The 24,023-nt window shown below is 40.6% G+C and overlaps 1 protein-coding gene across 1 annotated transcript in view; it reads right to left on the reverse strand.

Annotated features, from left to right (window-relative positions):
- PCLO (piccolo presynaptic cytomatrix protein) overlaps positions 1–24,023 on the reverse strand; it is a 535,987-nt gene that overhangs the window by 189,176 nt on the left and 322,788 nt on the right. Inside the window, exons 8-10 of the mRNA XM_077807877.1 lie at positions 19,261–21,466; positions 11,125–11,270; positions 9,538–9,540 (exon numbers count right to left, since the gene is read on the reverse strand). Coding sequence (XP_077664003.1) covers positions 9,538–9,540; positions 11,125–11,270; positions 19,261–21,466 — 2,355 coding nt within the window. The remainder of the gene's footprint in view (positions 1–9,537; positions 9,541–11,124; positions 11,271–19,260; positions 21,467–24,023) is intronic.

Genomic DNA, 24,023 nt, shown 5'->3' on the forward strand with positions numbered 1-24,023 from the left:
CTGTCCCCATTGAAGTCAGTAACCAAATTACCTGTGATTTCAGTGGGTACAGTCTTGCACAAGTTACTTTATCCTGTTTTGCCTCATGAAATCAGCTGTGAAACTGCAGTTTTAAATAAAAGCTAATTAAGGGGTATCCCATGAGTTTAACAATGCACATGAGCACTACAGAACAAGTCAAAACTGACTGCAGGGACTGTATGCAGAATCTACTTACTTAAATTGTCTACTGTTGTTCAAAGTAGTATGGGATTTTAATGAACACAAGTGATCCGAATCTTGGTTCTAATTAACATTATTAGCAAAATATAGCAAGTAACATTATTATTAAAATAATCTATTTGAAATCTTACAGAAGTTGGTTAACTGCAATTATATTGTCTGAATGCTACACTGAATCATTTTTATAGGTATATATCTACTGGAGTATTAAAAAAAAATTAAGGTAAAATAATTGTCAAAGAAGTTCTATAAGCACATTGGGCCAGATCTTTAGATGGGATAAATCAACATAGCTCCATTTTTATCAACAGAGTTATGTCAATTTATCACAGGTGAAGTTCTGGCCTATAAATTGCAAATTCCAATGTATTATTTTTTATCTTCATTTTTTGGATATATAATAATCCCAAAAATATACACCACCGTATTTCATGTTTCACTGACTGGCATATCAGAGAACATAGATCGGCACTCGCATTAGTCTGTTGTTCTCTCATTACTTCCACTTCCAGACTTTTATGATCAGTGTAAAGCTTGGTAATAAATACGCTTATGAATAAAAGTATCAGAGTTTATTGGCATCCACGTCTTCATAGTCTCCTTTATTGTTGGTGGGAAAGGGTGCTTAAACTGAAGATTATATTAGGCTGTTAGCTGCAGAACAGTGTGTCAGAGCTGAGAGGAAAGAGGCAGAAAAATGAATGGCAAAAGATGCTGCTGAAAATTGGTAATGCTAGTGGGAATGGTTATGTCATCTCTGATCATTGGGGGTGTTTTTACATCAATCAGTCGTTCATGTGCATTTCTATAAAGTATATTCATCTATTACAAACAGACAATGTAGAACACAAGCATGGTAAGATTGCCATTTGGTCACACATTCTGTTCCTGGTAATTCATTTAGGGTGAACTCCATTCCACCTGCATAAAGCCTGAATATTGGGGCTTCAGATCTGATTTGCCTCTCAGTTACTCTGGCATAAACAAGGCATGACTCCACATGCCAGTGTAAATCTGGCCAATGTGAGAGGAGAAGCTGGATGTTTATACGAACGGAGTGCATGTGTGGAGAAAATCTGCACCCTCCAAACCTAGAACTAGGTCACAGGGCTAAACCTGCAGCCCCCCTGTGCCAGCCAGATGGGGTAATGGTACCAATGGATCAACACAACAGCTACAAAGACCCTTTTCACAGCATTCAAGGAGGTGCAGTCCACTCCACTCAAAATCCTCCCAGTTCACGGCTGACACTGCAGTGGCCTCCACAGTTTAATTTCACCCTTACAGTGTGCACTCCAATGCACAACCCTCATATTTTAAGCAGACATTGAACTCGGGTCACATTTTTCAGCAGATTACTCAGCAGTAATTACGGTTTGTAACCCAGTGAGTTAAATACAAAACTAAGTGAGAGTGATGTGTTCCCTCCAGACCCCGTGGCACTGGTCACACATTTCATGTTATTAGTCAGCTGAAGTCTCTCTGAAGAGTGAATCATCTTTGTTGTTAAACAGCTGGGAATGGTGGATAAATTTGCTGGGGCTCTTTTGAATTGTGACGTGGGAAATCATTTTAGTTATGACCTCTTTTTTTTCCACAGTGACATATTATGCCCAGGCACTTCTCTGTATGAAAATTAGGTTTAGTGGGAGACACAAGAATCCTGAGATTCTATAGTGCAGAGGACAGGACAGTCAACTGGAGTTTCTCTCCTTAGTGCTGCATATCCAGTAATTCTGCCCTGGGGGCCTCATCTAAAGTCTTTGAGAGTCTTTCCATTGAAATCAATGGGCTTTAGATCAGTCCTGTAAAGCTTCGGTGAGCTCACTTTTTAATGACATCACACCTCTTCCCTAACCTGAAAGTTTGGGCCAGATCCTGCTGCCATGATTCCCAAAGCCTGACAGTGACACATAAGCCAATCGTCTTCTTTGATGCAGTGCAGAGGTAGGAGCTCACAGTAGGAATGCTGCCATTGCAACACTCTTTGAAAGGGCACAAGTGCCATTCTGTGCAGAGCCATCTCCATTGGATAATGCAGAATGGGACCAGGATCATGGCCCCTATTTTGCTCCATCCACTTCAGGAAGGCCAGCAGCTCTAAGCTTGCATAGTCTTTGTGCTCAGTGAGTATAATTGTGATTAGTTCTGTTGACCCCCTCCTCTATTAAGAACCATTGCCTTCAACAGAAGTTCTGTCTGAGTCACGTGTACAGGATCAGGCCAACGGCAAACTAAAGGTCACATCAGCTTCATCTCACCGGTCAGATGTGGGAGAAGTAGCTCAGGCAGCATGCCATTTCTAGAACAGCTCTTACTCCTAAGTAGAACACTAGAACATTCGGGAATGGAGATTGTTCGTAACTCTGAAGTGTTCGTATCTCTGAACAAAACATTATGGTTGTTCTTTCAAAAGTTTACAACTGAACATTGACTTAGTATAACCTTTAAACTTTTTATGCAGAAGGAGAATGAGGCTTGTAGCCATCTTAATTTAAATGAAACAAGCACAAAAACAAAATATAAAATAAAAAAAATATTTTTTTAAACTTCGTCTTTATTTTTTTAGTAGTTTATGTTTAACACAGTTCTGTATTTTATTTGCTTTTTTTTTTTGTCTCCGCTGTGCCTGATTGTGTACTTCCGGTTCCAAATGAGGTGTGTGTTTGACCGATCATTCGTAATTCTGGTGTTGTAACCCTGAGGTTTTACTGTACCTTAGGGTTTTGTCTAACCCTGCAAAAGCATCTGTCTGGGACTTTAACAGGTAAGTTAACTCTGGCCCTATCTACATTATTTTACTCTCTTTTCCCCCTCTGTGATGTGAAACCTCTGAGTGGGGATTCAGGGGCTGTATATGGCAGAAGCCACAATATCAGGAGACTACAGAAGACCAGTCATAGGTTCTCCATGCAAACAGCCATGTGCCTCCTTTGACTTCAATAGATTTCAGAAAAGGCCTTAAACTGCTATTGTCACTTTATGAGGACCTGCCTGATGTGAAAGTTTTACAAAGGCAGAATTGGAAAGAACTCCAAGAATACAAGCTCACAAAGTCTCCTGTCCCATTCATGAGAGCAGCCCAGGTAAGGGTAAAAAATATCACTAAGTAGTCATCAGTGAGGAAATGTCAACATGTTATGTATTCTCCATCCTTTCAGCATATACAATAGAGCTGGGTGATGGAAAAGATCAGTAATTGTTTGCCAAATAACGTAAAGGAAATATCTTGACCTGTAATGAAGTGGTTGCTGATGATTCATCTTATGGTGGGTTGATGATGAAATTTTAAAATTTATCGTGGAAAATTTGTCATCAGATTTCCAGGCAATTTTAAAAGAAAGAAATTCAAGGGCAATTTACCTCCAAAAAGGTGACATTTCTTGAGTCTAAATTAAGCAGTAGCTATCACTGTGGAACAAGCATTGCCTATTTTGTGTGTCTCATGGAGCCTGCTATCACCAATATCATAATCCCTTCACACTTGAGGGCCCATGTCAGAGCCACCATTCTTTCAGGTGAAGAAGGCTGGACATCTCTGAGCCCAGCAATTCTGCTCCAAAAGCATTTGATCCAACAGTCATTTAAATCAAGATGTGTATTTCATTGTCTTCTAAGGGAGCTGGATTAGCCCATGGAGCAACATACAACAGATATTCCCCAGGGGGCTGAACTAATGGCCTTTGAAGTGCTGGTATCACATGGGAAGTGGGAGGTCAACATTTGAAATGTCTTTTGCATGGTACTACAGAGCACTGCCTCCCTTCTAATGTGACTTTGAGTGCTTAGATAACTGATTTCTCATTACTTTCTCAGATGCATTTAACATATTTATCATTTTAAGGGGTTTCAGTAAATAGATGTACTAGAAATGGGGGATCAGCTCAGACAAAATAATTTACCTGAAACATCACTCTAACCTTTAACTGAACTCCAACACCTCAGCCATTCTGCATTTTACATACAACTAAGCACAAAATGATGGGGTCTAAATTAGCTGTTACCAATCAAAGAAATCTTGGAGTAATCATGTATGGCTCTCTGGAAACATCTGCTCAATGTTCACCACTATCAGGAACCATTAGAAAAGGGATAGACAAAAAATGTCACAATGCCACTGTATAAATCCATGGCATGCCACACTTTGAATACTGCATGCCGTTCAGGTGGCCCCGTCTCAAAAAACTATATTAGAATCAGAAAAGATACAGAGAAGGGCAACAAAAATGATTAGGGACATGGAACAGTTTCCACATAAGGAGAGATTAAACACTGGAACACTGGAACTGGCCAGTTTAGAAAAGAGACGACTAAGGGGAGATATGACGGAGGTCTATAAAATCATGAAGGTTGTGGAGTAAGTGAATAAGGAAATGTTATTTACCCTTCATGTAACACAAGAACCAGGGTTCACATAATGAAATTAAAAGGCAGCAGCTTAAAAATAAACATAATGAAGCACTTCTTCACACAACGCACAATCTACTTGTTGACAGGGGGATGTTGTGAAGGCCCAAACTATAACTGCATTCAAAAAAAAAAAAAAAGAGAGAGAAGTTCATAGAGGAGAGGTCCAACAATGGCTATTAATCAAGACAGTCAGGGATGCAATCCTATGCTCTGTGTGTCCCTAAACCTCTGACTGCCGGAAGGTGGGACTGGATGAGAGGTGATGGATCACTTGACACTTGCTCTGTTCTGTTCCTTCCCTCTGAAACATCTTGTACTGGCCACTGTTGGAAGACAGGATACTGGACTAAAAGGACCATTGGTCTGATACAGTATGGCCATACTTATGTTTTTATTCCAGCATGAGTGAAATGCCAAAATGCAGCGAGGAAAACCATCCTCATCTTTCTGACCTGACCAGAAAGTATATGAGGAGAAAAGCCTATCCCCAAGTGATTATCACTGCAATTTTGGAGACTAGAACTTTTTATTACCATTTGACTATCACTGATATATTAGGAGTGGGGCGGTGGAATGTGTTTGCACATGTTTATGTTTGCATGTGTGTCCAAAATGAAAATCTGACTGCATCATTCTTTTCCTGTATCAGCCTTCTTAGCTGAGGAAAGACTTGCTGACAGAAACCATGATGGCACAAACTTTCTCTGTTGTTTCATTGTTGTTTTGGGCTTCATTTTGGGTTTACAAAGGCCAGTTCTGGAATGGGAAAGTTCTATTCTCAAATTCTCCATCCTTTACCTACTTTTCTTGCCTTAACCCCTTTTTCGTCTTCTCCAGTCATTATTCTGTGGTTTTTTACAGGCTGCCTACTCTTTTACTCCCCTCTCTCTCCTCCCTGCCCCCACACTCTTTAGCTGGTCCTCCCTCTCCCAGAGCACAAAGTAACCTCCCCCTTCAAATTGCTTCTTCAAAACTCATTGCATTTGCCTTGCTGTGCACCCATAAGCAACGCTGGTGCTATTAGTGCCAGCTTTGGCAACCTAATAATTAAAACAGAGACAGAGAGAGAACTAACAACAAATACAGGAAACAATAGGACTTTCTCCAGGACAACAGTTCTTTCCATTGCTGTGGCTGTATTCCCTTCCCATATTTTCCTATTGTTTCTACCTCCTCCTTTTCCTATCTTCTCAACCTTCATGATCTGTTCTCTTGCCTATGTGCTTTTCTAAATTATCTATGTACTAAACTCCATGATGTATCCAAAGCCCATTGAAGTTAATGGGAGGATTTCTTTTGAATTCAACAGGCTTTGGATCAGGAATTAACCTGCTATCATCACTTTAAGAGCAGCTGCCTGCTAGGGGCCTGTCTTCTTACACCTAGCACACTTTTTGGAGCTATATAAATAATGCATGATAAACAACAGTAAGAGGAGCTTGGATCTTGTGTTTGGCTGAAGTTTCTAGTCCACTGGCAGAGACTCAGCAGGCTGCTGCTGCAGAGAGTGGGACTGGAGGGATCAATGAGAGAAATCAAGGTGATGCTGTCGGTCAAATACTCAGTGGATTTAAATAGTACATTTGCCATCGTCAGGTAAGCAGCCCAGATTTCTGTACTGGGAGACACTAGCTGTTATGATCCTAAGCTGCACTGTAATTTCATTATGTTTAAGAATGTTAAGTAACACCAGGAATGTTGCTGTGGAAACTGATGTACTGTAATATTACTAGAATAGTATCAGATTAATCCACTGTGCCATATCATAACAAATCCATGGCAATTGATGACTTTTAGGATGACACTAGACTGCACAAAATTCCTGCTCCAAAAGCACCGGGCCGTGCTAAAGGGGAATCTCTGTTAGCTGTTAGTTATGTGATTCCATGTAGTAAAAGTTACACATAGACACAAAGCAGGACACTTACAGTATTTTAGTATGGTAGGTGGGATTGTAAAATATTTGCATTTTTTTTAAGATAGAAAGAAGAGAATGAGGATTTGTACTGGATGAGTGAAGCCAGAAGTTTCTCACTCATTGACTTGGGTACAAGCAGGCTACCACAGCTTTTGCAAACATCCATACTGCCAGTTTGAGATAAGTGAGAAATCTTTAAAGGGCCTGATTTTCAGAGGGTGGGTGTTCAGCTCTTTGTGAAAATCAGACTCTTAAAAATGTCAAGTTAGGCAGCTGAAGTCACTAGCCATTTTTTGAAAATCTTGGCCTGAATTTAAATTGATAAAAGAGAGAAATGGTAACCAAATGTAACCAAAGCAAAGAAATAATCTACCTAGCACTTATTGTAAAAAAGAGAGTTCCACAAACATTCACACCAATTTAAAACTGAATTCTCTTCAGCTGTGGTTGCACTTTTCTTCCTTTTCTCTTCCCATGAATATTTGTCCAATGAGATTCTATTTGTGTGACTGCTTGCAGAAGGCATCTGGGACCAAAGATCTCTGAGAAACACTTCACGTGCTACAGGATGCAGAGTTGTAGAGGCAACAGGTGATCCCCTCCTGCATCAGTACTGAAACAATGTCCCAGCAGGGGATAATGGGTAAAGGAGATTGAAACAGGAGGAGGAGGTCTCTCCACACACCAGCCTAGACGGAGAGAGGGTCAGGGGTGATGGAACCAGGGGCCAGGTGTGAGGGGGGAAGGACTAGTGTCCATGCAATACATATATTGTGGGGGCTCTGCCCCCAAGTAAACTTGCACATGCTCAGGGTGGGCAGTGGGGTGGCAGAGGTGAGAGTGGGACCCAGAGGAGCTGGAGTGCACTGTGGGGGTAGGGATGTGGCTGGGGAGCAGGATCCCCAAATGGCTGGAATAGACTGGAGGGGAGGAGATAGGAACCCCTGGCTCCTTTTTTCCCAGACTGGAGCCAGCGGCTTCCCTACCAGCCAAGTCTCAGTGCCTCCACTCACTCCCCACATCCTATCCCTCTGCTCCCCACATTTGCAGGGAGCTTTCACTCCCTCTGTAGAGAGCTGTGGGAGTGCTTTCCTCTTGTAAATCAGTGAGAGGAGGGGGTACGCTCCTTGTGCTTTAGCTCCCTATTGCATCATAGAATCATAGAAGTATAGCACTGGAAGGGACCTCAATTGGTCACCTAGTCCAGTCCTGTGCATTTAAGGCAGGATGATGTAATAACTAGACCATTTATGACAGGTGTTTGTCTAATCTGTTCTTAAAAATCTCCAATGATGGAGATTCCACAACCTCCCTAGGCAATTTGTTACGGTTCTTAACTAGCCTGACAGGAAGTTTTTCCTAATGTCCAACCTAAACCACCCTTTATTTAAGACCATTGCTTCTTGTCCTATCCTCAGAGATTAAGTAGGACAAAGACCATTGCTTCTTGTCCTATCCTCAGAGATTAAGTAGGATTAAGTTTCACACTCCCCTTGTAACAGCCTTTTATGTACTTGAAAACTGTTATGTCCCCCCTCTGTCTTCTCTTCTTCAGACTAAACAAACCCAATTTTTTCAATCTTCCCTCACAGATCCTGTGTTCTAGACCTTTCATCATTTTTGTGGCTCTCCTCTGGATTGTCTCCACATTTATCCACATCTTTCCTAAAATGTGGCACCCAGAACTGGATCCAGTACTCAAACTGAGGCCTTATCAGCGCAGAGTAGAGTGGAAGAATTACTACTCATTTCTTGCTTACAACACTCCCGCATACAACCCAGAATGATGTTTGCTTTTGTGTGTGTGTGTGGCAACAGTGTCACACTGTTGACTCATATTTAGCTTGTGATCCACTATAACTCCAAGATCCCTTTTTGCAGTACTCCTTCCTAGGCAGTCATTTTCATTTTTCTATGTATGAAAGTGATTGATCCTTCCTAAGTGGGCTACTTTGCATTTGTCCTTATTGAATTTTATCCTGTTTACTTCAGACCATTTCTCCAGGTTGCCCAGATCATTTTGAATTTTAATCCTATCCTCCAAAGCACTTGCAACCCCTCCCAGTTTGGTATCACCCACAAACTTTAAAAGTGTACTTTCTATGCCATTATCTAGATCATTGATGAAGATGTTGAACATAACCAGATCCAGGACCAATCCCTGCAGAATCTGACTTGATAATTATCCTTCCTTTAATCTCTGGTTAAGGTACAGCATGTTGATGAAGGTGCCTTATAGAGCTGGTCAGAATTTTGGGGGGAAGAAGAGGTACATAGCTCTACAGAAAATTATGACAGAAACTAAAATCTCATTTTCATCTAAATTTTTAGCAGAAAATTTCAATTTTCCATTATAAACTGAAAACACAAATATTTTTCAGAGTAGCAGCCATGTTAGTCTGTATTCGTAAAAAGAAAAGGAGTACTTGTGGCACCTTAGAGACTAACAAATTTATTTGAGCATAAGCTTTCGTGAGCTACAGAGCTGTAGCTCACGAAAGCTTATGCTCAAATAAATTTGTTAGTCTCTAAGGTGCCACAAGTACTCCTTTTCTTTTTACGAATATTTTTGGCCATTTTTTTTTCTTTTTACTTTTTTTTAAAGGCATTTTCCACCAAAAAATTCCAAAATAAAATTTTGACAATTTTTGGACCAGCTCTAGTATCCTGTATCTTATATGAGATGAAAAAACCAAGGATAAGATTATGGAGGGGGTGGTATGATGAGATTGCTTACAATGGGATATGGCCCATCCACAACTCCTATTAGCTAATATCTCCAACAACTGGAGATGGGACACTAGATGGGAGGACTTAGAGTTATTTCAGATAATTGTTTCCCAAGTGTCTGGCTGTGGCTCTCACCCACCTGCTCAGGGTCTAACTGATCACCATTTTGGAGATTGGGACAGAATTTTCCCCCAGGTCAGACTGGCAGAGACCCTGGGTTTTTTTCATCCTCCTCAGCAGTGTAGGGAGTGGATCACTTGCTGGTTTGAACTACAGTAAACAGTGGATTCTCTGTAATTAAAGTCTTTTAAATCAAGATTTGAAGACTTCAGTAACTCAGCCAGAGGTTATGGGTCTATTACAGGAGTCGGTGGGTGAGATTCTGTGGCCTGTGATGTGCAAGAGGTCAGACTAGATGATCATGATGGTCCCATCTGGCTTTAGACTTTATGAGACCTGGCCACTGTTGCGATTAACAACCCTATGGGTCTTCTGAAAAGTATAAACGCTATAGGATTTTAAACATTAGGCATATCTTCCACCCTTGCCTATGAAGGAGAGTCCAAAATAATGTTAACTCTTGTCCTGGACAGAAACAATTCTACAAAGGTGTATGTGTGTGTGACAGAGGGAATCTAAATTGACATTGGGATGCTGCAATCGCCAAACACAGTCATATATATTCCAAAATAACCCATGTTTCTCAATGGGATTATAGGAGATAGGTATATATTTTGGTCAATGCTATTTACAGATCTGGAGCCTCTAAAATTCCAATTGTCCTGCAGCAGATCTGGCCTGCAGAGTGAATTCTACTGAATAACATTAATGTCCTATAAAAAAAAGACCCTTTCTCCCAGCAGAACAGGTGAAATTTTAAGGCTTCAGCAAAATGTAGTCTGGACTGGGCAAACTCTTGGCTGGAGAATAGGCAAAAGAGAAAAACATATGTAGTGTCCTTTATTTATATGAAGTGATTGAATTAATACCTAAATTTACTCATGAAGAGCCATTCTGCCATCAAACTGCATCTAAAACTCTCACTGACCTAGACAGGAGTTCTGTAGGTGGGAGGATAGCAGAACATGCCCTTTAAATATTATCTAACGAATTAACAGTGGCATATTAACTCGTGTTAATTTGTATGTGGCTAGTTTGTTTGTAATTCTGCCTTCATCTGCACCCATGTCACATCACTGGAGCCAGGATAGAATCTGAATAAGTGTGTATGATAGTCAAAGTAGCAAGTGAAACATATAGGGATCTACTGATGACATGTTTAAACCTCAGTGATGCTAATGGGATATATGAAGGCGAACTAGACCGCAAAGTGAGCAAGTTTAAAACACTTTGATCAATGTGTTTTTCTTATATCTCAGTATAATGAACAGGCCAAATTCTTACTTGTTACCTGTGTGCAATCCCATTGATTTGTTCAGTGATTCATCATTGATCTACAGGGATTACACACATGTAACATAACAGAATTCAGTTCCATTCATAACAACACCTCAAAGTAAATCCAGCCCTGTTCCTAAGAACATTAAAAAGCAGAGTCTTAAATCAGGTTGGATTAATGTCAATGTCCAAAGTAAAACTGGACTAGACTGAATCATTCTGTGTGGGTATATCCGCTGCCTATGTAATTCCAGGTGAGCAGGTTAATTCTACCCAAAAACTGTTTAAGGACAAAACTAATCCTAAAGAATAGGGATCATAAATAATACTGATGGTCTCCTAAGCTGCTTAAAATGTAGCTGGATTTTGATAAATCTAGTGGTCCACATGTTACAGGATAGTATGATTTAACAAGCTTTCTACAAAATATCCACAAAACTATAGACACATCTTACTTGATCTTGATGTTGACTTGGTGGTCTGGAGTGGGACAACTTCTCTTGCAGTTTTCTGTCAAAGCCATGTCCATTCTCCAGACGAGACTCCCTGGGCTTGTCAAACCAATCTGTCTCTTCACGGCGGAGGTGATAGGCTTTGAAAACCAAGGACATGTCAAATGTTCTGACTCAGAGCGGAGAGAAGGGCAACAGTTTGGCACACACAGCAAACATGCACAGTGGTTATTAATTGGCCATGCAGCTCAAGCGAATTTACAGGCAAAGCTGAAGACAGACTAACTCAAGTAAAATTAAGTAGAAAGTGGCAGAGGAGACAAGAATGAGATCCCATCTGTGTTATAACTGACTATGGATATTTAATATCAAGAAAAAAACAAACAAGGATTGAGTGCCATAACCATTTCCTCTGTCTGGGTGCTTAGAAATATACTGCAGATTTCACACATTTCTGAGGGTTTGTCAACACTTAAAATGCTACAAAGGCACAACTGCGCTGTTGCAGCTGCCCCACTGTAGTGCTTCAGTGTAGACACTACCTACGCTGAAAGGAGGGGTTCTCCCATTGGAGTAGATAATCCATCTCCCTGAGAGGCGGTAGCTAGGTCGAAAGAAGAATTGCTCTGTCAATTTAGCGCTGTCTACACAGGGATTTTACATAGTTAAACCAATCTAATTTTCTAATGTATATCAGGCCTGAGATGTAGCTGAACTTTTAAGAATCAGTAGTTATAGCAGTGACTCCTTAACAGACTCTGCGTCAAAGGACATCTGTATGTTCAAGTTTCTTCAGAGAGCCTCTGCAAACTGTTCTATGAAAATGGAATCTGCTTAACTAAAGCATTGTTCATCCCAAAACACAGACTGAAGAAGAAGAAAAGCTCGCTTTATAACATGGTGGAGAAATGCTGCAGGAATTCTCATTTTAAATCCCATTGACTGGGTCTTGCTGTACATCTTCGTTTATACATTATGAACGTTTCTTGTACACAGAATTCCAATCAGGTTTTATAGTGTGCAAGGAAAGCAGGATGGAACCCTACTGGCCTGATTCTCCTCCCATTTAAACCAGTTTTACACTGGTGTAAACCCATTAGGCAAGAATCTCAGCCGGTGTAAATGAGCATTGCCTCACTGAAGTCAAATGAGCTATGATGACTGATTTCGCCAGTTCCTTCTGATTTGCACCAGTGTGAGATCACGAGCTATAAAGTTAAATACTATTTTTATTATACAACATACAGATTTTCTTCTGAATGCACATATATCAATACAAAACAAGATAAACTGTAGCTAAGTAGAATCCCATGGAACATCTGAATTTCATGTTATAATAATCATTATAAATTTAGCATTGGAAAAAGACATTATTATTTTAGCAAAATCAACAGGAAATTACAAAACTAAAATAAGGTCAGCTGTCGCTATAGTAACAAGAGTAAATGCAGTTGTTCAATCCCACAAAAAGAAATTAAAAATGCAAAACACTAGTGTGTTTTTTTCTGTTTCTAATTCTTTAGTAAATATGACCTGAATGGCTCACGGAAGTTTGAAAAAAAAACAAAAAAAATAGCAACATTTTAGTATAACAGAAAGTTATAAAGGTGTGTTATTTCCCAAACACAAAAGCGAAAGGCTAGCGATATAGAAATGGATCTTTTAAGGCACATTATATATGAGGTTAAAAACAATATAAACACATTTTGAAATACTTTTGCCATTAAGGTCTTTAGGACAAATGTATTTTGGGACAAATATTACGAGGTCGATTTTTATCCTGTATGTGCACAGATCCCTATTGTTAAACTGTTTGAAAACATTATTTATCCAGTAGACCAGCATGGATACAATAAAATGAGATATCAAATGTTGATGTTTGTCCAGATAGTGATTAACTGCTTCTAATAAGCCATTGTCATCTATTATGTAAATATTCCATAGTTTGCAGATTTGCTGCAAATGACTGATTGACTGCATTTACCAGGCTGCCCTATAACTCAGCTCATAATGAAACTCCCAATCAAATTTTCTGCTTAAAAACCAAAGGCCCTGTTCTGATCCAAGATATTCTGAATACCACATCTGTTTCATCATCTAATCAGGAGAAACCCTGAAACAGAGTCTCTCTCACACAGTTAAAATAATCTTTGCTGGCCTTCTCCCTTCAGAGAGTTAGCGTGCTTGTGGAAATTCCCTATGAAGGCTTATGGATCAAGCTGTGTTTCTGTCAAAGGTGTCATGAATTCTATGATTTTTTCAAGTTTAAAGGAAACTATTGTGAACTTTTTGTTTGATTATTTGGGTATTTTGCATGCGGTTGGGTGGGTTGACTGGAGTTGGGAATTTCACTGACAATCTTGAGAGCAGCCATTTTAAACCCTCGGCTGCATAAGAAGTTATGGCCCTGATCCTGTGACAGAGAGCACGTAGGCGGACTACTGCACCTGTACAGAGTCCAATTGAAGTCAATGGGGCCCTATGCTGGTAAAGCAGCCCCTCTCCCACACTGCTAATTGCACGATCAGACCTTATATAAGAGTGACCTCAGTAAAACCAACGTGGCATCAAAAATATTAGATCACCTAATGGTTAGTAACTACTTTAACTTCTGCAGTTTCTTCCTCTCCCAGGATATTTTCTGTTAGTGGCTTGAAAAAATAAAAAAACTGAGATTCATGATGGGCTTATAAAAAACAGCAGTGGCAGCATGGTGGTGTCTACAGAGAGAAGGCGTTTTATGGCCTACGTGTAACAAAGCATGTCAGCTTGCGTCCACCTACACAAACCCAGAACCTTCAGGACCACAAGCCTCCTGTATTTGTAGCCGCTAAGCAGAAGACCTTTATCCTCAGTGGGGAAAATGAGTAGGAAGAGACAAGATGATATGCTTTAAACCAGCGGGGCATGGTAAAGACTCAGTGTTCATCTCAGACTTCTGGAATTTCCTCATATCTGAGTGGTAGGTTTTCCAAATTTACCATAGGATTAACACTAATAGCCTCACATTTAAACGGGGGGAAATCTCGCTGAGAAGGGAACCATTAGGATTTAAATTCTCAGAGGTAACCAATAGGGACTATTCATGTTAATAAAATTAAACAATGTTTGCAGGATTGGGGCCTTAATATTTTCATACATATTTAATAATCTATGGGATATAATCAATGTCTGGCAGCTTTGGGCCAAAAAAGATAAAATCTAAGGTTTTACAGAGGTCAGGACAATGACTTTATGTTTTATGGAGGTCAGGATGTAACGTTTCTTGGCTACTCATTGTAAATTAACTTTACCTGATCAAAACATTTGCAATTATACTACAAATTAGGAAACTTCCATGAGCTCTTTAACAAGAACACAAATGCTCTATGACACAAGCATATATAGATGGTCTGTTTAGATGTAACATAGTTAGTTCATGGTCTACAAAGCAGTGTAGGAATTATTCATAATTTAAAAATTTATAAAGAAGGGAGTTTCCAACACATTATGGGGTATGTGAGAGGAAATAATTTGATCACAATAATGCAGTTTTAGCTAACTTAGGGCCAAGATTTGAAAAAAAAAAAGTTTAAAATTAAACTTCTAAATTCATAGCTAGGCACCTAAAGAAGTAACCTGATTTTTGGAAGTTCTAAGCACCCACTGATTTCAATGCCAGCTGTTGGGTGCTTTGCACTTTTGAAAACTATTATACTTATTTAGCTGCCTAAGTATGAAGTCTGGAGTTCCACTTTATGTGCCCAATTATTTTTTTTAAATATTGACCTTGTGGTTTATGATTTATTACAATGTGTAAAAATAGCATTACTTTTAAATATGTTTGCATATATTACTCATACAAATGGTCTGGGCTCAGAAATTGCATTTCTACTCCTATCTGCTACTTGCTATTGTACAGGCATTCCATAAGACTAACAGAACCTCAAACAGACCTCTCTCTTTTTATTTTAAAATCCATATTCCATATTACTTGTACTGAAAAATTGCCTCTAGCAGAAGAAATGGCAGCTTTCTTTGACTAAAAAAAAAAAAAAGTCATTTTTACAACTCTGATTAGGACTGACTGACGAATTGAAATCACATCCATGCAAAGAGACAGATTTAAAAAAAATACAAAGTGAGTTCTTTTGTATTGGAACTGGTTTCCCTCAGAAGATATGTTGTAATACTCCGAAGTAACTGTCCAAAACACCACACTCTGGGCTTGTTTAGATGAACACCTCGGGTATGCCTACACAACCCTGAGCCAAATAGGTAGGTAGACCTATATTTTAGGTGTAGACAAGGGTTAAGTGAGCAGCAACCTGGGTGTAAATCTACAGTGCATTAACATGCTGCACACTAGCTGGCAGTGTGGACTCTGCTACCGCACACTAAAAGTTCCACACTGAAAGTTCCCTCATACACATTGACCAGCTTTCATTTCAAAGTGAAGTAGATCAAAGCGCACTAGCAAACTGTTAGTGAATAACAGAAGGGTCCACGTGGACAGTTAGTGTGCGGCATACTCATTGCATTGTTGATTTACAGCAGAGCTTGCTACACAATAACTCTTCTCTGACAACCACCCTGACTGCACCACAGAGTGTGCTTTTATGGGGTTTTAGACATTCCTATACAACAGTGTTTCCCAAACTTGGGATGCTGCTTGTTCAGGGAAAGCCCCTCGTGGGCCGGGCTGGTTTGTTTACCTGCCGCGTCCGCAGGTTCGGCCCATCGCGGCTCCCACTGGCCGCGGTTCACTGTGCCCGGCCAATAGGGGCTGCGGGAAGCGGTGGCCAGTATGTCCCCTCGGCCCGTGCCGCTTCCCGCAGCCCCCATTGGCCAGGCACAGCGAACTGTGGCCCGTGGGAGCCGCAATCGGCCGAACCTGCGGACGCGGCAGGTAAACAAACTGGCCCGGCCCACCAAGGGCTTACCCTGAACAAGGGGCGACCCAAGTTTGGGAAACACTGCTATACAACACTGCATCACTGTTCAAAGGAAAGAGTCTCCTTCCACTCTTTACTTTATGTCCAAGTTGTATGGATTTCCCCACGTCCACCAAGTCATTTGGTTCTCGTTGGTACCCCATACGTCCCATTCATATTTTCACCTAATATCACACGCAGGCTTATTCCTATATTTTCCGCATCCAATCAGAGCATCTGCCTGTTTCTTCACTAGCTTCCTCTCAAGTCCCATATAAAGTTCGTGCTTCACCACCACTGTGGCCCTCAGACAACTCTGTCATTACCAGCATCTTTGTCCTTACCTCCTCCTATTACTCTTCATGGTGCCTAGGCCGTACCTTCCCTGCCCTCCTCAATGCCCTCTGTGTCCTTCTCAAATTCTCTTCTTTATGCATTCTCTCCTCCGTGTCCCTTAGACTCAGAACTCCCATCTCCTCCTCCAACACCAGCTTCCAACACATTTCTTCCACAGAGAGGACAATCCACCAAAGAGAAGAACTTTGCCACTGACTTTGAGGGGTGTGGGATTGGATTGGTCCATCTGCTTTGGAACTCCTTCAAGCCATGTGCAACACCAAGCACTCACAAATAAAATCATCATTAATACTCCTGCCTGTGAATGTGTTCCCTTACTGTGTAGGAATAATATATAAGCTGCACAGGAAGTCTGATGGCTACATATGATTCCAGAGAGCAACAGATCCAGGAGTGTCAAGCACCAGTAAGCTAGAAAGTGTCTTCAATAAAAAGAATGGTAGAGAGCCACCTGTTTAACAAGACTTATTTTTTGATTGCCTCCAGAGTGGGTAACCAGATCTTGAATGTGAAAAGCCAAGGCACCTGTCATGGGGGAGAAAATGGTTGTACAGGGGATGGGTTTGGTGAGAATTAAATAGAAGCCCACTACTTCCTTTCCTCTGCCAGGACACTGCTCCTTTTCCTTCCCAGCCACCTTATGGTTTTGACTCTCTGGGCCAAGAAGGCTGGGTCAAGGACTTGAGTGACAGGGCTACTGGACAGCTTTAGGAACAGGAGAAGAGGAGCAGCTGGGTATCATCATGTGGCAGGCTGGTTGGGGGTGGGGTGGTCCTGGAGGTGCACATGCACTTGAGCCAGCCAGCTTTCTATTTAATAATAATTTCTCCAGCTCCATTGTCTGACAGCTCCTAGTGCTGGCCAATCTGCAAGGCTTTATGAGAATTGGGACAAAGCAAAGTTATTTGTAAAAATGACACAGCCACTGGGATAAGCTCAGAAAAAAGGGGCAGCAATTGTTCCCAGGGACATGTGGTCAACCTAATAATGAACAAGTTGTGAACTGAGTTAGAATAGATCTAAAAATATATATCAGATTCAGAATCAGATCAAAACCAGCCCTTACATCCTAAGTATTTGTCACAAATAAATAATGTAACTGTAGAGCAGTATTATAAACTACTGTGGTTTTATCCATGATCAGTTTATGTATTACATAACAATAGAGGGAAGGCCAACTTTTTATATGGATTTGGGGCCCAATCCCACTCACTTTAGCTCCAGTGCAACTTCAATTAACTTCAATGGAAGATGCTGAGGTCCCATATAGCCTTGTCCTCCATTATGCAGCACTCATCCTGTGCTGGGCTGAGTGCCTTCAATTCCCATCTTCCTTCATCGGGAATTGATAGCACGGAGAGCAGTACAGAGATACTCAGCACCATGCAGAATCAGACCCTTAATAATGAAAAACCTACCTGCTGTGAAATAAACCTTCAGGGTCAGACCCCAAAATGCACAGAAACTTACAGAACAATGACTTGCAGCTTATCAGTTTACAATAGTGTGAGATCAAATTCAGGGAAAGCAAACGTTATTCATCTTTTAAACCAAGATTTCCCCTTTGAATTCAAAATGATATAGCTTATGAACCAAGGGAAGCAATGCTTTTTCAAAATAGTAAATGTGGGTTATGTATAAGTACAGGAAGCAACCATCTCTACTTCACAATCATGCAAATTATTCTTTTGCAGTAATTATTGTCACTTACAAACAATATAGTGCATGCAAAATTTTGGGTTTTTTTTATTGTGCAGTAAATATACACAAGAAAAGTTAATGGAGCACATACAATGAAAAGCAGATGATAACTTAAACATGTGCGTTTCATTCTCTTTCAGAGTGACTATGATTTTTAAACAGTTTTAAAATGTATTAAATTTGACTAGAGTCAAACCAAGTGGATGCATAATTTGCAGTTATTTAGTACTTAACACCAGCTTAACATTCTGCTGTATTTATTTAAATTAAACACTTTTTAATTACACCATTTATAATACATCAGAGAGGTTCCTTCTCATGAACTTAAGTGAGATAAGCTCTTGTGCTTATCTGGCAGAAGTATTGAATGGGGTCCACATAAAACCAGTTAAGCTGGATAATCCATCAATGGAAGTGAAATATTTTAAGCAAGTTTATTGATGAATGAGGTTACCTTGTGCCATCTAAACAATAAATTTTCTTACATCATCACAATTCTGAATGCACAGAAGTCCACATGACAAGATATATTTTAACAAACCAGATTTAGAATGTTCATTTGCTCTCACATTAAACTCTCTACGGTTCTAATACACAGTACCGACTTTTAGCACATAATATGCTCATAAGGTGTAATTATAATTCTGTGTGCCTCAGGAAGTTGAATTACTGATTCTTGAAACCCATAATGAAACTTTATGCATCCAGTTTTTCTTACGAGATTCAACTATTTTTAAAGATTTGGGGGTTTTCAAGAGAAACTGTGTAAAAAAAATTCAACGATTGAATTTCAAAGGATGAAGCCCCATGTAAGGACTGAAGAAAAGAGTAAATGGGGCACACTTTATATACATATTATTCTATTTATATAATGCAGTTAGAAAAGTAGACACCGACAAATAAAAAGGAAAATGCACAAGCAAACCAAAAGGAAACCAAAACAACAACAAATGACTTGAGCATACTATTGTATCTAAGCACCATCCAGAATTTGCTTTTGCAGTAAAACAAAAACAAAATTAGAAAAGAGAGATACACAAAAGATGCACAAAGGAACAAAAAGAAGAACAAGTCCTTGTAGGATGAAAAAATCAGATGCATGCATAGAAATGAGGATTTGTGTTGTGAGAGTAACATAGCAGTCTGAGGCCTAGTTTACCTTCACTGTCTGACATGGCATGCTGGAAGTCATCCATGATGAAGGCTATATCCCGGTCATACCCGCGAGTCCGTGATTCTTCCCTCATATGTTGCTGGACCTCAGGTAGTGAATGGCTTGATCCAAACTGCTCCCGGGTATCTGCAGATATTGGTGGCAAGGGTCCAGCTGCAGCTCTTGCCATTCCCATTGGCTGACCAACAGGACTTAAAGGGCTCTCTTCCTCTGAGTTCTGTGCTACTATTGGGATTCTTCCCCTGCTTTGGCTAATAGGTAGACTTGTAGGTTTAGTTCTTCCAGAGGGAGCTGCATGACTAAAAGAAATATCTAATGGTTCAGACTCCTGGGCTTTCAGCCTTAAAGAAGAGCTAGAGGAATCTCTTTTTAATGATAAATCAAGACCATAGACTGAAGAAGGTCTAGATGAAGGCCTTGATCTACTGCCACTACTATAGGACTTGTCAGCTTCATCTTGTAATGTGGATCTCATTGTTGTGCCTAGTGTGGTCCCAAGGCTGGCTCCAAGGGATGATGTCAGTGTTGGCCCCATAAATTTCTGTTGGTCCGTGATATTTTTTCTGAGGCCAAAAGTGATATCATCCTGAAGAAGCCTTGCCCTGGAGGAGATGCCCCCAAGCGATAAAGTACTGGAAGTCATATAGTTTGAATAATCAGGCTCGAGGTCTCGACTTTCCTGGATAGGTGAAAACTTTGACAGTTTGGGGTCTATCAAAGCTTTCTTGTGCTTTGACTGCTTTTGGTAGAGGAGGGCTGCTGGGAGCTGCTTGGCTGCTTGTTTCTCAAGTGTGAGTCTGCTTATGCTGTATTTCTCAGATTTGGGGAAATGCCTGTAGCTGGTATCTGCATGGTAATACTGAGAAAGGCCAGCAAGGTGATCGAGGCTTTCCGCACCCCTGCGGAACTCCTGCTTGATCTGATGTTTCAGAAGCTTTAGCTCATAAGGATCTTCCATTGGATCTTCATCTGCTTTCACGTAAGTATGCAATCTAGAAGAAGTTTGCAGTGGTGCTAGGAAGTCCGACACTTCCTGTGCTCTCCGGGCCTCGGTGGTTCGAAGAAGCCGATCGGTTTTTGTCAGATCCTTCTCATGGAGGCTAAAAGCAGAGCTCAGTGCTGCTGTTCCCTTTGTAAGCTCTCCTATATCATCCAGCAGCACATAATTTCGGGGTGTGTGATGATGGTCTATGTCTGCATAGAATGAATCTGCAGATATGCTTGATATGGGGCTGCTCGCCATGTTGCTTCTCTCATCCAGCCCTATCCTTAAATCCAAGGTATTGTATTTGCTGCCAAGATGGGAAACAGCATAAGTAGTATCACTGGAAACAGGTGCTATCATGAGAGGCTGATTACGAATCACATCATAGTCTGATGTTATCTTAGGCTCCAAATATAATGTAGTTTGCCTTGGCTTTTGCTGTATCACCATCATTTGTGACGGGAGTTGGTATGATGACTGTTGGGTTGGTGGAGGCTGAGCTTGGGGAGTAAAGGACATGGTTGCCACAGGCTGGAAGGCTGATTGGGTTTGATAGGGTGAAATCTGTTGATGATATAAAGTCTGCTGCTGTTGGTAATGTGACTGTTGTGTATACTGAGTTGGTGCTTGAGTAGGGAGAGCAGGAGAAGAATATTGATATTGTGTATAAGGGCTTGTAGGGGGAGCAAACTGAGTTTCTGGCTGGGTCTGTGGTGGCATGAATTGATTAAATTCTGTCTGTGGTGCAGTTCGTGGTCTTTCCAAGCCATGCTGGGCTTCCATTCTAGTAGGCCTGGTATTATTAACTTCACTGTCTGACATGTAATCACGTTCTTCTGCTACTCCTTGGAGGTAGGCACGCTCTCTCTTTTCTCTTTCCTTTAACAAGGCTTCTTTCCGCCTATTGATGCCCATTTCCAAGTATCGCAGTTTGGCATCTATTTCTTTTTCTTCCTCATCTAGCTCTGCTTGCTTCTTCCTAAGCTTGGCTGACTCTCGTTCTACCAGATCCAATTCCCTGTCTATATCCTGGAGAATTTTAGCTCTGGCCATGGTGTTGGTTCTACAGATCCTTCTGCGTGAAACTGACCCCACAGTAGTGAATGCTGACTGGGTCCCTGTGGTCGCATCTTCTGGAGGTGGGTTGGGTAGAGTCCTCTTTACTTTCTTCTGGGTGCCCGATGTTATACCTGTAGAACCTTTAGCCTACAATAAAAGAAACAAAACTGAGTCACTATTATAGAAACTTAAATTCTAATACACTGCAGGCTGGTAATAACACTTTTTAGCATTGTTTCATATCTTAAACATATGCTATACCTGCTGTAGTGGAGTCTGTGACATCTGAAAATACGCAACAGAAAAAGGCATACAAGGGTGCATTCAGAGCCTGTTTAGATAAGTCATCTAATTCAAAACAGGGCAGGCACCAAAGAATTGCCACTGATACCTTAAACAGTATACCAGCCTAGGACTTTTTCTTTATTAGTCTAAGGTTCAGAATTGTTCTGTCAATTCTACTGCAGTTCTACTGGAGTTTTTGATTTGCCATTTTATTCTTAAATCTGAATAGTTATATACTCTGACACACAGTTAGTACCTATATACACACATACATATAAACACACTCCCTCCATACAATATTCTCATGATGACTCTGGGCCAGCTCCTGAGCATATGCTAAGCATCCACAACTCTTACTGAAAGTCAGTGGCTGAAGCAGCTCTTTATGTTGCCAACACACCCCGTTGTCTGGTGGAGAACTGGAGAAGCTGTGACTGATCCTCTGGACAGTGGCTGATACTCGGTCCCCATCACTATTGCCTGCCTTATCCCCACTGCCATGAAGGAGTCCCTGCAGGCCAGAGCTCTGTTCTGCACAAGAGGTGAGCAACCTCTTCTTGGCTCCCCTCAAATGTGGTTGTCTTTGCAGAAGGGAACTACATTAGTTCCAAAACTAGGGAACTCTCCATGGCATTAGTGGCAGGGGCAGGATGTGATACCAAGAGAGGTCACAGAAGGACCTATATAAATAGAAGTTGTGAACTTTAGGTAATTTTTTCAAAAGCTCCCAAGTCACATTCAAGTGAAGCAGGCATTTTTTGCAAATAGGTCTACTAAGTTACATAGATCCACTGGAAATTTTACTCTGTCTCCCTAGCATCTCTGCGTAAGCTTTGCCTTAGTAAAGACCAGAGCTCGTGGCCTTAAGTATACATGTAGAACAATCACTTCAGTCCCCACAGAAATGGAGTCACCATGATGGTAGAACATGAAAGCTAGTAACAGCCTATGTAAACATTACAAAGCAGATTAAGACAGGAACTGAAGAATTTTATATGCCAACTAGATACCTGCTTCTACCTCTGTATGTGCAACAGAAGTGTAGCACTCTAGCAATTGTTGTCAATTTAAAATGTACTTTTTGCTGAAGTAAATGTTACTTCAACAAGATAAGAAGTCAACAAATTCATTTTAATTACTATAGGAGGTATTTATTTCCAAGCTACAATGTGTTATCAACTAATAGTTGAAAAGGTTTGAAAAAAAGAAGAAGTACTAACAACCTTCTATGCCGGCCACCTGTTAACCTTAACCTTACCAATTCAAAATAATCAACCCAATGTCATTTGTCATGGGTCTTTAAACAAACTTTCACCATCTTATGAAGTGCCATTTAAAGCTTTTTTCTTCCTCATCATCTAACTTCCATCAATTTTTGCATGCTTTGCATTTCAAGAAATGTAATTTAGTTTTGGTTTCAACTTCCTGTGGCCATTTCCCAAACCCATATTGTGCCAACAAATCAAAGAAGCTAATTTTCTCTCACTTGGTGTGCAGTTATAATCAAAGACAAATTAATCATCTACAGTAGGTCTAGTTGACTGTTAATTCATATTGTAAATTCAGCCTCTAGCTATGCTTCCCCCACTCCCTCTCAATCTGAAATAGCAATCACAGAAGGTGACTGATATTGGGGAAGAGCCATTAACCGCAAACTCATTAAAGGCATATGATACTTTGAAGAATGATTATGCTGTGATGATGGCAATGCTAGTGAGTAAATCTGTACATCAGTTTATACCACATTTTATTAACATAATGTGTCTTATTTTCAATTAAAACACCGAAAAGTCAAAACGGATAGATTGCTCATGAAGAAAAAGAACAAATTAAGGGCCTGATCCTGTGAGGTACAGAGTACTTCTAAAGAAACATCTATACTGCACACTTCTTGTGAAGGTGTATAGCCCCAAAATCATGAGTCAAAATAACAGTGTAGATGGTAAGGCATAGCTTAAACAAGTAAAGACATGCCTGAAACCCACAGACATGTACCCATGTATGTATCTACAAGGTTCTCAACTTGCACCAGCAGTGTCTTCCTATCAGGGTAGTATCCTCCTGCCACCCCACTGCTGGAGCCTTTCCCCACGGAAAGAAAAGATTCTGGCAGTGGGGACAGGCTCTGGCAGGGAAACACTTTGGTATTAGGGAGTCAGCAGGGAAAGGTTCTGCCAGCTCGCCACTCTAAAGCTTCTGCTGGCACAGGGAGAGACTCTGGAAGTGGGGAAAGACTATGGTTGGGGGAGATAGAGGGGAAAGGCTTCAGCAGCTGGGAGCTGCATCACCACCAGAGCCTTTCACTGACACATGTAGCTACACACTGCCGTGTGAACACAGCTTCCTTTTCTCTGCAGCATGTAGCTACATGCCACTGTCACTAATGTACAGTACAGATGTATCCTTAAAAGAACTGAAC

The sequence above is a fragment of the Eretmochelys imbricata genome, chromosome 1 (assembly GCF_965152235.1).
Source record: "Eretmochelys imbricata isolate rEreImb1 chromosome 1, rEreImb1.hap1, whole genome shotgun sequence".
Classification (NCBI taxonomy): Eukaryota; Metazoa; Chordata; order Testudines; family Cheloniidae; genus Eretmochelys; species Eretmochelys imbricata.